This window comes from Passer montanus, unplaced genomic scaffold (genome assembly GCF_014805655.1).
Source record: "Passer montanus isolate IOZ18808 unplaced genomic scaffold, ASM1480565v1 scaffold23, whole genome shotgun sequence".
NCBI classification, from domain to species: domain Eukaryota; kingdom Metazoa; phylum Chordata; class Aves; order Passeriformes; family Passeridae; genus Passer; species Passer montanus.
The window spans coordinates 1,351,612-1,368,491 of record NW_024366926.1 but is presented as its reverse complement, the minus strand read 5'-3'; the positions used below and the strand labels follow the sequence as shown (position 1 = coordinate 1,368,491).

At 41.4% G+C, this 16,880-nt stretch overlaps 1 protein-coding gene across 4 annotated transcripts in view; it reads left to right on the top strand.

The window, feature by feature from the left end:
- The window catches only part of ARHGAP24 (Rho GTPase activating protein 24), a 245,854-nt gene that overhangs the window by 84,731 nt on the left and 144,243 nt on the right, over positions 1-16,880 (top strand). For all 4 annotated transcript variants that reach the window (XM_039710486.1, XM_039710484.1, XM_039710487.1 and 1 more), the window contains exon 2: positions 6,258-6,457. In XM_039710486.1, coding sequence (XP_039566420.1) covers positions 6,278-6,457 — 180 coding nt within the window. In that variant the 5' untranslated portion in view covers positions 6,258-6,277. The remainder of the gene's footprint in view (positions 1-6,257; positions 6,458-16,880) is intronic.

The window sequence follows — 16,880 nt, the reverse complement described above, 5'->3', positions numbered from 1 at the left end:
AGTTTTTTAAGCTTCTGCAGATAGTTACAGCTCATCTTCTGCTGTATGCAGTTTACCTCTAGCATTGCCAGTTGTGCAGAATAAGACACTTGAAATGGGAGTCTGGGTAGAAACCTGGCAGGTTAAGGACCACTCCATTCTAATGATACAATAGTTTTGTGTTGGGAGGGACCTTTTAAAGGTCACCCAGTCCAACCCCTCTGCAATGAACAGGGACACCTTCACTTTTCCAGTCGCTTTGGTAGCAGCAGCCTTGTCTTGCAACTGTGTGCTACTATGTGAGGAAAAAGCTGAGGGGATATATCCATATCATATGTATATATAGCATGCAAAAAAGCTTAACGGAGATAGTGTTATCCTTGGAAATTGTTGCTGAAGTTCTTCAAAACCCTTCCCTGTGCTGTGACATTTTGCAGCCACTCCTAAATCAGGTATGGTATATCTGTACCAGAGAAACAATACCCAAATTGTGTGCAAATGTCTGCCAGTTACACAAGTCTTCTACAGGTGAAGTCCATCTCCACCCAAAAAAGTTTCTGGGAGTTAGGAAGTGATGGTGAGAACCAAGTGTCCTTTCTAGGTGTCAGGATGATCAACAGAGTGCTCTTAGCTCTGCAGTTTTTTTATGGCTCCTGCTGCCACAGCACTGGTGGGAGGACAAGAAAGGAAAAAACTGCTGTGTGGATTTTCACAGAATAGGACTGAATGGCAAGGGCAGCAAAAGTTAAAGCTGTGAAAATTAGTCCAAATGCAGATCTGACAGTGTGATGTGATGCTGCAGTAACAGAAAGGCTGCAGTTGCTTTGCTTTTACAAAACTATGTGCATGTTTACTAACACCAGTCATTATCACAGAAAATAAAGATGCACATGCAGAAGTGGATGTTTCCAAAAGTGCCTGACCAAATTTGTTAACTAATTCCTGTTGTAATTCACAAGAAGTTGAATGTCTTGTTATATTCTTCATAAATCCTCAAGTACCATTTTATTTGGGGTGTTTATAGCTGTTTGAATTCCTGTAAGAAAACAGTGGGCTTGTAAAGGTTTGGCTGGTCTAAGAATGTGTTAGAAGGTTCTGACATGAAAATGCAGATGGTACCAAGGAGCTGTATTTGACCAAGGCCTCAATTTTCTGGCAAAATTATTGGGTCTTGGTTTTTGAGCTGATTCCAAAATGTATTGAAAAAGTAATGGATGTCTTCCCCTCAGCTTCACCAGGCAGCTTGACTGCTGATAACATGTCTCACAGTTTATTACCTAAGGAGTAATTATTTAGGCCTTGGAATTAAAATTCTTTCAAGAAAAGTATATTCTGCCTGTCCCTGTTAGGACAAAATGAGAGTGAGGAATGCAGAACAGCCAGGTGATCTGTGCCTAGGAACATTCTGGCAGTTAGATGTCTCAGAAAACCTTTTGGATAAATGTATAATGTCTGTTCTAAAAGTTTGTGGCAGAAAGCTACAGCCAAGTGCGCTGCTGCAGGTTTTGGAAGCAAGAGAGGAATGCTGTAAAATCTCTCCTTGCAGTGACAGAAACTGAGATGTGCTCCATGCAATGTAAAAATGCTAAGCACAAACAGAAAGTTAGCTCTCTTATTAAGTATGTTTTTACCTCTTTGGCATGTTTTTTCCTTCCATGTGCAATATCCCATTGACACAACAGATGAGTAGCAACTGATTTGAAGTGTCCTGGTGGTGGGAAATAGGCCAGTCTTCTGCTTTCTGCAGCAGTTGCTTACAAGCTTATGTCTTTGTTGCAGACGGTATTCAGGTATCTTGGGATGTCTTATGAAATAGGCCAGTCTTCTGCTTTCTGCAGCAGTTGCTTACAAGCTTATGCCTTTGTTGCAGAAGGTATCTTGGGATGTCTTACGAGCAAGATGAATGCTGACGGTGTTTTCAGATACTAACTGATTTTAAGAAGTTGCTACTCAGCAAGACTAAATCAAAAATAAATCCAAAGGAAACTCACTGCTCAAAGGCAGCAACTCTGACCCTGAAAGATACCAATAAACTTGGGCACTTATGCTCTGTGTAGCTTGTTAGGAGAAGGGAGCCCAAAACTGGGCATCACTTGGAAAGAGGTGTAAGTGTTGAAGTATTAATCTAGTTTCACATAGCACCATTGTGTCACAGAGAGTTTTATTAATTTTGCGTGTGTTTGTGTGTTTGGCAGATATGTTCATCAATAACCAAGCCTGTTGTTGCTGCAAAATTGCAGCCTCTTACTGCCTATCTGTCCACGTGCTTGGGGTAGAGAAGTCATGTCTGTGCAGTGTTGTGTGTGCCTGCTCCTTTGAGAGAGCAAGGGAATTAGATGAGACAGGCTGAAAGAGTATGGATCTGGGGCAGGCACTCTGGCAGCTTCCCACTTTTATCCATTTTGTGGTGGGCTGACACTGGGCTGCAAAGAACCTCATTTGAGCAGTGGCAAAGATATGAAGAGTTACTGGAAGTGAACTCTGCTGATGTTTTGCATGCTTGAAATGTGCTATCTTGGCCATGAGAACTTTCAGTGAAAAGAAAACATTGACTGCAAACCACCAGGGTTTCTTGCCAAACAGATCATCTTCATGCAGTGCTGTGACTATTCTTGTAACTGGGTTTGGTGTGCTTTAATGGGTTTCTCTGACTGTTTCCTGGCAAAATGCTGGTATCTGGGGGAGATGCCCAACTTCGTCATTCAAGTATTGAGTGAGTGGTAGCTGAGGAGAAACACTTCCCTGCTTTCTGTGCCTTGCCTGCTGCCAGCACTGACCTTCCACACTGGCAAGGAGAACACAAGTGCGGTTAGTTGCCTTCTAGACAGACCAGTGAGAGAGGCAAGTGGCTTTATGGGACCAGAAAAAGTTTGGATTGAGGCCAGGAGTGGTAGATGGTGATGGTCTCCATGGGCCAGGAGCTGTTGTTGCAGAGCCAGTGTGTCAGGGAACATTTCTCATTTTGTTTGCTTTGCACTCCCGATGTCCAGACAAGCCCAGGAGAGTGAGCCCACAGGCAGCCCCAAATGAATATATTGTATAGAATTTATTCAGTTCTGGTCATTACCTAAACTGGAGGCTGGCCAAGTCAGTAGAGTTGACTCTGGCAGCAAGTACAAGTTGTGTTTCCTGTTGAGAAGATGGGTTTGAGGAATATTCTCATTTAGTGCTGAAAATGCATGGCTTTCTGCCTCTTCTTATGAGACCGAGAGGACTTGGAGTATGTTGATGTAATTCCACACTTTGTCATGTGTTGTTTACATACTGTTTGCACCTCACTGTTCTCTGCATCAGTGCCAGCACCCTGATATTTCTGCAATTTATTTTTATGATCTTAGTGTTGAAACAGCTGTAAAAACAAGTAGTGAAAGTGAGCCAGCTGCTGGAATTTCTGATTCCAAGTCTGGTTTGTAGTAGGCAGACATTGAAAGGGAAGGTTATATGAAAAACAACAAATAAAATTAATCTCAGGACTAAATGCAGATAAGTTAGGTGGCTGATTTTTTTACTGCTGAAGAGAGTTAAATCACTAATGAGTGAACTAGTACAGCTTTTTTATAATCTTTATATTTTTTTTGTACAGAGCATGTCTAAGTATCTACTACTGCTTTAAAGGAGATCTTACTCTGTCCCATGAGGACTTGGGAGCAGTAGACCTGTTGTCTCTCCTATACCTCATTTGTTTTAATACTGCAGAAATACTTAGAAATTTTACCAGACAAAGAGATGGAGATGTGTTAACATCTTCCTTGGCTAGATAAAAATCCATATACTTACTCTGTACACTGATAGCAGCACCATTGGCATGTGACTTCATGAAAGAAAATAAAAAGTTGTCTTTCATCCAAACAGCTAATTGGTTTTGACTTTGGTATTTAGATTCTTGTTTATGGTCCAAGTGTAATAGGGACCTAATGTCTTTAGCACTGCAGTGGTAGACATAGATGCTGTATTTAAACTCCTTTGTATTTAAACTCCTTGAGGCTTGCCCAGGCAGCAGAGGTGAGCTCATCAGCTTAGCAGTTGTGCACCAAGGAGCGCAGGGTAGCCTGTGAGTAACAATTTTGTTCCTTTTTTTGGTTGCAGTAATTCTACAATGCTTTCCATAAGATATTTGCTAATATTCACTTTCTAAGAGTGTGATTTGGAGGGCTGCTTCTTGGCATCTGCGTTGATCCAAGCAAAACCCAGCAGCATGCAAGAGATTCCTGCTCGTATTCAGACAATGCCAGTTATGAGTTAGGTGCATTTCCTTTTGGAGAGAGGGCAGTGTGGTCTGAGGCCTTGTAAGCTGATTCATTTTTCTTCTCCCAACTGTAGCCACAGACATGCACACAAAAAAATCTTTATCTGCTCTGCAGAGAACGAGACACGTTTGTGTGTTTTGTGGTGCCACTTGGCTCAAGTAAATCTCACAGTACAAGTGTTCTGGGTGACTCCAGGTGAACCCTAAAGAGACAGGAGAAAGATTTCCTTTCTCTGAGAAGAATGCCAAGTGATTTAAGTTTTGATCCTGCAATTTGTACTTTGCTGAAACCTCTGTGCTTGTGTTGAGGCCTGTTAACCTCAGTGCCACAGGGCAGTGAGGAGCTGTAATCATGGCAACCAGACTCCAGGATCCAGCCCAGAGCAGGGATGTGAAAGCAGAGCGTATGTGGGTATTAAAAGAAAAAGCTGTAAGCACACAACAGAGGTGGCAGCTGGAGAAGTTGTTCCAAAGGGGATGTGTGAGCAGTAGGAACAAGAAGCCAAAGTAAAAAAGGGCTGAAAACTACTTCTGATTGGAATCTATTGATTCCTTCTGTTATTGTGATTTATTTTATGGTGATGTCACACTGTGTATTAATTGTCAGAAGGATGGCCTCATCTCAGATGAGTGTGTTATCTGTGTTTCTAGTCTGCCTTAGAAACCCAGTACATCCCTGTGCAGTGGCAATGCTGATGCCCATTCACAATGTTCAGTGAGGGTCTTGTTGCTGTGTAGGGGACCCCGAGCAGGAATGCCAGCCTTGGACTCACTAACCCACTATGCTAAAGTGAGAACATGAAGCTTCAGCTTAGGTGTTCTTAGTCAGAGATGTCTGCTGCCTGCAATGTCAAGAATATTTCATTCTTTCCCAGCCTGATGTTTGGAAACAAAAAGCTGCCTAAGAAGCCAGCTTTTCTGAGCCCTAACATCTGTGCAGACTCCTGACGAGGCAAGAGATTGCCAGTGGCAGTCTGGAAAGAAGAGAAACATGTTGTTCTTCAAACGCTTAGTGAAATTTCATGATTGATTTTGCACACTGCTGTGTTTGTGGTCGTAGTCACATTTTATTCCGTTTAGGTATTAACTCTTCGGAACATGTAGGTTTTGGTTTGATTTGTATTTTACTGGAAATATCAGATCTTGCAACTCAAAATAATGTGTTTGTACTCTAGACTTAATAAGGGGTCAGGAATACCTTTTTGACTATGAAGGTTAAGCACATTACTACCTGATTACATGTACAAAATCTGTCAGGAAGAGTCTTGACTGTCCAGAAATGGTTTAAAGGGTATAGTTTTAATAAGGCCAAAATGCCATTTGTCAAGTTTAGTTCCACAATTCAGCTCTAGTTTTGACACAGTTCTTGTGACTTAAGATGGACCAAAATTCCTTCATGATTTGCCAAATGTCTATAACAAGTGTCTGGGCACACACTTAGTTCAGTCAGGGGTTGCTTGTATGAGGTGATGTGCAACTATTTTTGCATTTACTGTCCCCATTCCTTTAAAGAGACTTCAGTAAAAAGAGTAGAAACAACAATAACAAAAAAAAACCCCTGCTTGTCTGGTGGAGTAAAATTAAGCTTTGGTGAAGTAGAGGGCTGTTTAACATTACCTGAAAGCCCCAAGCCTGCCAAGGAATTTTAAATGGGGACCTCCAGTAGTCAGCTGCTTTCCTTAGTCAGAGGAAGTACTGTAAGTTCATTCCTTGCTACTGCCTGTAAAGCAACAGAACTCACCCTAAAAAACAGCTGATGTCTTCTTCAGTGCTGGTCAAAATGTCTTGCACAGCAGTTGAACATACTTTCTCCTCTTGCCTGCTTTTTAGCAGTTCATTATTATTTTATAGGTGAGTAGTAGTTCTCTCAGCTGATGGGGTGCTGCTATGAGAACAAGCAGGCAGATGGCAAATGCTTTTCCAACACACTTGTGTAGCTGAGGCGTGTTTCTTTTCCAGCTGTGTTGAAAGGAGCGAGTTACTGCCTGGATAATAATCTAATAATTTTGTCTTCTCCTCGTTTGTCCAACAGGAGAGTTGCCCATTCCCAGAATGGAAGAACACAATGGCTCTTCAGAGACTCCTGCCCTGAGCCCGGGGCAGCACGTTGCCATCAAGTGTGGGTGGCTGCGGAAGCAGGGGGGCTTTGTCAAGACCTGGCACACGCGCTGGTTTGTGCTCAAGGGGGACCAGCTCTACTATTTCAAAGATGAAGATGAAACCAAGCCCTTGGTAAGTGAAAGGAGGAGATAGGATGGGAGTCAGGGAGAAAAGTAAGTTAATGCAAGCAGAATTGTCTGGAGTGTAAAGCACCAAACTTCTCCATCTCTGTCACTGACTCAGTGTTGGATTTGGGATTTTGATTACACTGAGTCAGGCCCTGTCAGTTAATGTGGTTTCCCCATCAGACTAATTTCTAAAACTTCCTTTCCCAGGTCAGGTTTTCTCATTTCTGCATTTTAAAAGGAGAGAAGTATACAGGAAGTTCAAGTAGCAAAAATCATCAGTCAGATGGATTTGACTGAGGCAGATGAATAAGCTGTATTTGAAAAGATACTGCTTTTGGGTTTTTTTAAAAAGCTTTTTTTCTGCTTGCCATGCAGAGTATCCCTTGCTTCGTGTCTTCCTAAATAAGACCCTGGCCTGATTACATTGCCATCTGTAATACGGAACAGGCTGGTGTGTACCTGGGTGTTTCTATTGTGGTGATTTACTGCTCCTTAACCCTCATCTCTTTTCCTATTTATTTAGTTTTTTCATCAGCATGCTTCAGGGCTGCCTAGCCCCAGAGTGCCATAGGAGTAGAGTTAAATAGTGCTGCCTCTTGGCTCAGCCTCTTTGACAGTAAGGATCTCCTGCTAGCACCTGCAGGGGTATGATAGTCTCATGTATTAACGATTTTCCAGATGTTTGTGACTTTCAAAAAAAACTTTGACATCTCTGAGTTACTTCTGTGAAGGTACTAAAATATGATCATCACACCTGTATTTTTTATGGCTACTAAATTTTGGTATGGAATTTCACAGGGAGTTCTCAGAGATGTAAAACCCATCTAATGCAGCTTCCTGTATGGAACAGGCATGATACTTGGCCGAGCTTTACAGCTTGCATTATGGTGCACATGTTAAGAAAAGTATTCAGTCTTGAGGAAATGGTTTCCAAAGTGTGAGTGAATTTCTAAGTACCTATTTCACAGCTTAGGTAGCTGTTTTCCCATAAGTTTGTCTCAGATAGTATAAGTTAATCAAATAACACACTGTATATTTACACAAATGATATGTTATGATGACTGCTTTGAATATGAAATAGTTAATAATTTCTGGGAAATGCAGCATATTTTCCACTATATATTTTTTAATCAAGAGTGTAAAAAGCAGCCATCAAAGTAAAATGTTTGTGGGCCAGATCCTGGGTTTCCGGAATAGAACTCTGCTTCCTAGTACTTGATATCTGCCAGGACATTTGCATGCAGAGACTTCATGGCTTTTTAAGAGGTGGCATAATGCTGTGTTTCATGGAACTTTCTACAAATTATCTTCTTGTCCATCTGCTACTGACCTGTGGGATGGCTTCAGAAATATCCTGTTGACTCTGCTGCTTCCATTTTGTCAGGTGGAGGTGGTGATTCTTATCTGGTACTTGTAATAGGTTAGATAGCAGCTTGTGAAATAATGAAAAGCTTATTTGAATTTTCCACTTCAGTCTCAAGGAAGTTCATAAAGAAATATAAGGTAGGATGGGAAAAGTGCTGAGAGAAGTGTAACTTAAAGTATGCTGATGGGTTTGGGAAATTGATGGGCCTGTCCAAGTTAGGATCAGTCAATAGCTCACCTTGGTGTAGCTTTTGAAATGTTTTCGAAACAAACTGCGTAAGTGTCAGTGCCTGAAATATGTCCCAGGTTCAGTGCCATATACAGAACTATTTTTTTCCCATTACACTGAAGGGTTTGCTGCATTAACTGTGACAAGAAAATCACTATGACCTTCTGGGAACCCTGTTGTTCTTGCTGTGGAGAGCTAAAGCAAGGAACTCCACTGATAACACGAATTTTCAGTGTGTAGGAATATTAGGGAATGACAAGCATATTTTGATATATTGGATCTGTATTTAGGATAAATACCTCTGTTTACTACTGCATTGTACAGTCTGTACAATTTATGGATGTACAGTAATTCTTTTAGACAATAATATAATGGAAGAAAGTTAATCAGGTTTTGTTTCAGATCATATTGTCATTTTTATTTTGTTTACTCTTTGGTTGTGTTTGGAGGGAGGCAGAGAGCAGTGATTACTTGTACTGAGGAATATTCTAATTGTGTGTATATATAATAAATATAATTGTGTGTGTATCTGTATATATTTATAGAAGGTGGAAGAACTAGAGTAGGAGAGGACAAGACAAACCAGTGAGCTTATGTTCATAGCTTATATCATGGTAATGTGAATTAGAGAAAAGCAGAATCCAGTTTCTTGTGCAAATTCAGCAGGTATCCTGAGCACCAGTCTGCTTAACATTTTTGGGCTTGGCTTCTGTTCAGTCTGTAACAGATACTATGCCATGATGATTGTGTTTTTGAAAGTGAGGGAGATGTGAATGGAACCAAATTTTAGAAAAATATTATGGTCTGTCAGACTTTATTCTCCAGGTGACTGTGTATAATGTAAGTAAAGAGAAGGAGAACTAGTTTGTGTCTAAACCATCAGTAAATGCTTTGGAATTCCTGAAGCAGGTGCATTTTCTGCTAGTAACAGAGATGGGTACCACATATGCTTTAGTCAGTGTGTGTACATCTCCTTGGCATCAGGGCTATTAAATTTAAAATTCATTAACTATCAGTGTGAGAGTGGGGAATTGCCTCTGCCAACCTGTGCCTGCAGGCACACAGAGCCAGTGAAGAACAAAAGAAGAAAAAGCAGTGCACAGCTGTTACAGTCAAGGTCAGTGAATTGTCATTGATTCTTTATTATCATCAAACACATGGATCTTTACCTTGTAATGTTTTATCAATAAATTAGCATCTGTCATTTGCTCTGAAATCCCTGCAATATCTCTGAGGATCTGGCAAAGATGACATTTCTGTTTACTGAAGATGTGTGTTTGGACAGCAATAATCTAGTTAATTCTACAGGAGAAAAAAAGATCTAACAAATAAGTGAGCAAGCCATGTGAAGAAAGAAAATCTGATTTCTGATAAATCTGTGTTATCTCTACTGCTTGTAAGTGATGCTGGATTTTGCTTTCTTAATTCTTTTTACTATTTTGTGCTTTAGAAAGCTAGTATTATTCTGAAGAGCTGAAGGTCAGCTAGCTCTTCAAGCTTGAAATGTGGGCAGCTGAAAGAAATCAGAATTTAGTGTTCCCTGTTCCACAATACAGCCGTTGTTTAAATGCAGCCCATGGAAATCCATTTCTTCCTTTCTTCTCTCCTATGGTTAACTCTCCAGCTGTGTCAGGGTTGACATGGTGTTGACTGCAGCTGGGAGGAGGAAGTCAGTGCTGGCTCATGAGACATCGTGCTTTTTCTGTGGTTCTGTGAGCAGGAGAAGGGAGATTTGGAGCATTGTCTCCTTTTTGCAGTTTTGCTGTCTCACTCTCCCAGTGTTACTGCGGAAGTGCGAGCAAGGCTTGGTACCTTGTACTGATGGAAGATCATAGGTATTAGATTGTAAATGAGTAAGAATGGACAAGCTCATCCAGTCTAAAAAGCATTTGAGTTTCAGGCACCTCTTTAATGTTGTTGAGACTCAGCTTGGTTTATGGACTTGAGTTTGAGGTGTGTGCAGCAGAGAGATCTTGAAAAGCTGTGAATTAGCCTTTGGGAAACACTTTTGTTGTATGTCTGAAAGCTGACAAGGATCTGCTGTTTCAGTTTATATCCCCTCCTGAGCAGTTTGCCATGCAGTTTTTATCCTCAAGGTCCTTATAAGCTCTTAACTGTTCAGCTTAAGTAATGCTGGAAGGTATTCAGTGGCTCACAGTATCTTAGGCACGCCCTGGGATGGGACAGGGGATCGAGGTGGAAAAGTGTCAATCTTGATTGTGACATTTGAAGAGGTTGTTGACTGAAAGTGAGTTAGTGGCAACTGCAGTCTTAAGTACAGGTCACTGTTTTGTCTGTAAGGGAAAGATGTTCTCTGATGTACAAAAATAATGTATTTTGAAGTATTACTTTCTGGAAAAATCATAGAATGAATCCTAGAGTGACCTGGATTGGAAGGGACCATAAAGAGCATCCAGTTTCAACCTCTTGTCACTGATGTCCATTGGGACTCAGCCCTTTACCACCACCCTCTGGATCTAGCCAATTCCTTATCCACCTGACTGTCCCACCATCAAATCCATTTATCTCCAATTTGGAGAGAAGGATGTTGTGGGGAACCATGTTGAAGACTTTACAGAAGCCCAAATAAATGACATCTATAACCCTCCCTTCCCACTAATGGAGTCACTCCATCCCAGAAGGCCACAGGGTTGGTCAGGCAGGGCTTACCCTTGGTGAAGCCGTGCTGGGTATCTCAAATCACCTTGCCATCCTCCATGTGCCTTCGCACAGCTTTCAGGAGGATCTCTTCCGTGATCTTCCCAGGCACAGAGGTGAGGCTGACAGGCTGGTAGTTCCCAGGGTCCTGCTTTCTGCCCTGTTTGAAGGTGGCTACAAAGCTTCCCTTTTTCCAGTCATCTGGGACTTCACCTGACTGCCATGGCTTTTCAAATATCATGGAACATGTCTTGGCAACTGCATCAGCCAATTCCCTCAGCACCCTGGGATTCCTCCCATCTGGGATGCCTCCCATGTGTATTCAGGTTCCTTGGTGGCCATGAACTTGATCTCTACTTAGAGTGGAAGGGACTTTGCTCCCCCAATCCCTATCCTGCTGTCCCTCCACTGGAGAAGTGTGGGAAGAGAGTTTGTCCCTGAAGACTGAGGCCAAGAAGTTGAGTGCCTCAGTGTTCTCATCTGTTGTTAACAGTGTACCAGTATTGTTTATTGGGGTGGCTACACCTTCTTTGACCTTCCCTTTTTGGTTAACATACTTGTAAAAGCCCCTCATTGTTATTCTTTGTGTCTCTGCCAGATTCAGTGCGTCCCATTTAATGCAATTTGTGTAAAAATTTCATTGACCGATAAATCTATTTAATAGCATTAATAGAAAACTTGATAAACTGCAGTTGCATTTTTAAATTAAAATCAAGCTTCTAATGAGTGTAAATAGAAATTACTATGATAAATACATACTTTGTATCTTAGCCTGTCAGGGAAAATCCTTCAGTATTGGTACTGAATATGATTAAAAATTGAGCATCATGGTTTAAGGGAGTTAAAAAGGAGTGGAAAAAATGTCTGTGTGGAGGGCAAAAACCTAATTGTTCATGCACTTGAGAACTGCATCACAGGAACTGTGATCTGTCCTTGCTGCCTGGAGCATTTTCAATCAAGGGAGATCAGAGTATGCACTCTGGTCTTGTCTCTGGGAAGCAACAAGAACCAGCTTTTGTGTAAATACTGACGAGCATCACAGCAAGTGAAACAGCTTCTCAGTAGATTTTGCTTTAATTTTTAAGAACATCCCCCTCAGTCTTGTTGAGGGAAGGATGTGAAGCACCAAGTCCACACTTGGCTTCATGGGCGTGCCTTGAAAATCCACAAAGTCAGTTCAGGAACTTGATGTGAAAACAGCAAAGAATGTCCAAGCCACTGACAATGATATTTAATTTTTCCATTTCTAGGCAAAAACACTTGTTATTAATCTAGGAAAGTAGAAGCAGTCAGGATGGACATGTGCTGCAGGGTGAACTCTTGCCTGTGCAAACGTATTGTAAACTTTAAAAGGAGAATTTAATCAAATGAAATTACGCAGATGTCATGAAATGGATAGGGTGGGGTTTGATAGAGAGCTGTTTCTCAGGAATTTCACTAGAACCTTAATATACTGGATGAAATTAAACAGGATTTTCTTGACATCAGTACTGATATTTGCCAGATATAAAACTGTTTGCCAGATATAAAACTATTTACCAGGAAGACTTTCTGTTACTGGGTAGTGGTGAATATGTAACTTAAAAAAAAAAAAACAAACCCGAAAAAGCCTCCATGAAAAAATCCATCAAAAAGCACGCCTTAAATGGCTCATGTGAATGCAGTGGAGTGGTAGGTGACGGGAAAGGCTCAAAACTACTTTGGGCTCTTTTATTGGGTGTTCCATGAACAGCTCCTCAATTATATGAATATAAACAGGCTTCTGCAACTAAAGCGGTGAAATCTCTGAAATACTTGGAGGGTTATCGAAGGATAAATCTTAGCTTTTATGTACAGTAGAAAGTTCTGGTGTTTCTAATACCTTTATAAATTTTTAAGTAATTTACTGCTGCAGGTTTCAGCAACTTACTCCTAGAGACACATTTTTTTTCTTCAATGGCTTATGTAAGTGCTTTTAAAGGTGTAATACATTTTGGTCAGTAGATACCCTTGGGAATTTCGTACATGAGAGATTAGTGTGATAAGACTCAGTTTATTTGATACCAGGGTACTTCTAGTGCCATTATTGTGTTGCTGGGGAAGGGTTTCTCAAATTCACAGGACTGAATTTCTGTTCTCAGCCCAAGACAAATAGCAACAAGATCCATCACTGAGGTACTCAACTTGGAGGTGATCAAATTCCAGCTTTAATCCCCTTTTCTAATTCTTTCAGATCAAAAATGCTAACTTGAATTTTCAGTAGTTGTTCTTTGTTTTGTTCCTTTAAAAAGTCCTGTCTTGGCCCAGTAGGAGTCTTACAGATTTTCACAGGAATTAAAAAGGTTTTTCCTGAAGCATAACCACCACATTAATTACAGGAGTGTTACCAAACACTGTGCAAGGAGTCTGTGCCAAAATCAGGCAGTGCTTGCTCCATGCTTTGCCCCAGCTTATGCAGTTGAAAATGCAGTTCCCCTGTGAAGATGGTTTTTAGGTTTGAGTGCATGCTAGGGGGGAATTCAGTGTCTCTCTTAGTCAGATATGCATGAAGCAGTTGTGTCATTGCTGTGACTGTACTGGCAACATCTGCAAGCTGCTATATCCTGCTATTATACCAATTTGTTTAAATCTGTGCGTGTTTCATTCCCCAGGGCTTGGAGCCTTTCATACTCCCTGAACTTGACTGACTTTTCAAAACAGCTCTCAGGTGCAGTCTTTGTCCTTCTTGCATTGTTGCTGTTCCCTTTCTTCAGATTTAGCTCTGGCTCCCACTTCCCCTGGTCTTCCTTTGCCTCTGAATACACTGGTGGTGAAATGACTGTGCCCCTCTCCTCTCCCAGTGCCTGTAACATTCATAAAGGTCTGGCTTATATGATCATTGCTCCCTAACATGGTTTAGTGTCTCTGTTCCATTTGAAAACTTAGAAAATTACAGATTACAGGATTGCCTTCCTGTTCCCCATGCCCCTAGCATACTGGCTGCTTGAGTGGATCTTCGGTTTAAACTAAAAGTTTGATTTTCCATAATAAGCCTCTTTTAATGTGTTTTGACACCCACCTCCCCACAACCCTGGGCCTGGGTGCCATGCCAAGCTATGCTAAGTTGAGAATGTGTCTCATTTTGGACCTCAGAAAACAGGTCCAGTGACTGAATTTCAAAATTCACTGAAATGAGACAGCTTTGTAGGTGGGAAGTGTTTCAACTTGTGTGTTCCATGGGACTGAATTTCAAAATTCACTGAAATGAGACAGCTTTGTAGGTGGGAAATGTGAACGTTCTATGGTGTTTCAACTTGTGTGTTCCACGCGGAATTTTTGTTGTTATAACCAAACTCAAAATGCAGGAGGGTAAAGAAAAGATGATCCCACGTGAGTCTGCCTGTTTGTGAGGCAGTCAGTACTGCCCCAAGTCCTCTTTCAGAGCTGTTTGTTTGTGAGGCAGTCAGTACTGCCCCAAGTCAGAGCTGTTTTGGAAAAATAAATACATGCTCCCAGACTTGTGTCTTTAATCAATCCAGAGTGGGAAATTAGTTCCAGTAAATATTTTTACAATAGAACAAAGCAAGAATGCCTCGTGGCACTGACTGAAAGTGCCAGCGCCATTGACCCATATGTGTGCATTCAGGGCTGAAGCTCCCGAGTACACTGCCATGTGTTGTGTAAACTGTGTGTGTCATTAGACTCGGCCAACACCTGCTGTTAGATTGGAAAAGAGAGGCTCTCTAATAAGATCTAAACTGGCCAGCAGATTAATTTCAGCTCTTGGCTGCCAATGCATCTGCCTAGTCCAAGTGTTCTGAGGGCTGCCCCCACCTTTCTCTTCGTGGGACCAGGGGACTGGCTTGTTTGTAAAACCTTGCTAATGCTGAAGTTCAGCCCTTGGTGTGCTTTCTTGCATTTCATGGATAGACAGGACTTCCAAATTTAAGAAGCTGCTATGTGGTACAGAGCTGCTTTTCCATTGTGGTGGGGCTGTCCAGTCTGTAGCTGCCTCAAGCTCTGTATTTCCCTTTATGCTCACACCATCTCTCCCTCCCTCCTTCCTCTCTGTTTCTGACTCATGCCAGGGTTTGGGACAGGGAAGCAAGGGGAGATAGTGACTTTTTCTGTTCTCTGTTTGCTGCAAAATGAAAAGTGCATTTCTGGTGAATGCTAATGAATGTATATTTAATGGATTAATGGAGTTGTGTGGAGAGGAGTGTAAGGATGGTGTCAGGCTGGTTAAAAGTATACCTGATGTTATGTTGGATGGTTGTTATTGATTGTCTTCTTACTACCACCTTCTTGTCTGAAAGACACTGATCTAAATTCCTAATTCTGTCAGTGGTTTATGAACTCCAGTGCAGTAATGCCTTGTGTCATATTCAGTGAGACAGCAGTGGTTTGCTCTTGATGTTTCTCTTTAGATTTCCTTGTGTAGTTGTGGGTGTCCCAGTTGTCATTTTCTCTGGTGTGGATTGAGGATTGAAGGCACTTGAGATGGCAGTTCATGTTTGGACTCAGGTGTTTATTATTTCTTATCTGTAAAACAGTCTCACAGCTGTGAGTTTGGCAGCTTTTCATTAGAAGGCACAAAATGACTAACAGTCTCTTGTTACAAGGTCTTTTAAGACTAAACTATCCAATTGAGAGCTGACACCTAGATTTTTTTCTGTTTTAACTCAATAACTGGTCCCAAAGAGCTGCAATGTGGGCTTTTTTGCCCAGTTACAAAATGCCACCCAAACCCATGAAGAAGAAACCCAGGACAGCATCCTGTGCCCTCCATCTTGCTCCCATCCACAACATACTAAAAATCCCAAAATCTAAATTTCTCACCAAGTGGTACACCTACACTACTCTGTAATCTATTTAATACTTTTGTGGATTCTAGACTATCTTGAAGTCTAGGAAACTTTCTCCATGAATGAGGGCCACAGTCAGTGCACCCTGGGGGTCAGGGCACCCCGGAGCAGACAGAAATATTCCCGGTGCCTGGGCTTCCACACTTAATAGAAGCAGTAAAGCAACTAATGTGAATACTGCTACATAGCACATGTGGGGCCATAGGATGAAGTTCTGTGAAAATCGGCCTCCAGATCCATCTTTAAGTAAACTTAATGCTTTTTCTCTCAAGCATATGTGGAACCTTAACCATTGTAAAATTTGATCTTTTTTCACACTCCATTAATTTGGGCAGCAGAGGCTATGTGGTAAGTCTCTCTTATTTAAGGGCAAACGTGTGGGATAATGACTAGATGAGGATGTTTTGTTTTGGAGCCTGATAGTTGAAATTCAGTGACATTTGATCAACTCATAACCTAAAGATGCTGTTGGTAGCTTTTAGTTTGACATATGCTGTTAAGGGAAGTTTGAGGTGTGGAAAAGTTCAGCTGGCTCTGTTACCTTTTGTGGGCCACAGTTAATGTCCCAAAATAAAGAAATCCTAGGTGTGTTTGCTTGTCTTTGCATATTGCTAAGGGATTTACTTAATGTTGTTGCTGTAGTAATTGGGAACTTATTCTAGCAGTAAGTTTTAGCAGCATTCGTACAAGTCCACTGATTCCATCTTGATTCAGCTGGACTGCATAAATGCTCTTACATGGAAAATTACATGAATCCTATACAAATTTGAACCCAGCAATGTGGTGAAGGTGTGCTGTCAAACATGGACACGATGGGCAAGAAAACCTTCCTGTGTGTGTTGGTTGTTAGAGCTTTTGGGCTGCCACGTGTTCCCTGATGAGCTGAGCCAGACATTTCAAATCCCTTTGCATGGAACAAATTTATGAGAATGGCCTTCACAGGTGGTATTTGTGTTGGCAGCCTCAGAAGGGAGTCCAGGGATTGAATAGTAACAGAAGCAGCTAAATTAACTTCTAATGCTGGAGGGACATCCTTTCCAGCAGGCTTGCAGCACAGAAGTTGAGCTAACAAGAACTTCTCTCTTTCACTGCTTGGACTGCAGCATGAAATCTATTAAAAGTCTACGCAGCTACCCACAAAGTGCTTCTGCTTTGAGTGAGTAATTGCAGTGTTTCCACTCTTTTACTCTTGAATAATAACCACAAGCAATTGAGGAGTATTAAGGAGTGTCATGGACGCAGACATGTTTTGGAAGCTGGTTGACATGAGCTGAGCATTACTGTAATGATCTGGTAATGCAGGTGATAGAAAACAGACACAGGGCTGTGTTTTTAAGTATATGAGCTGATGC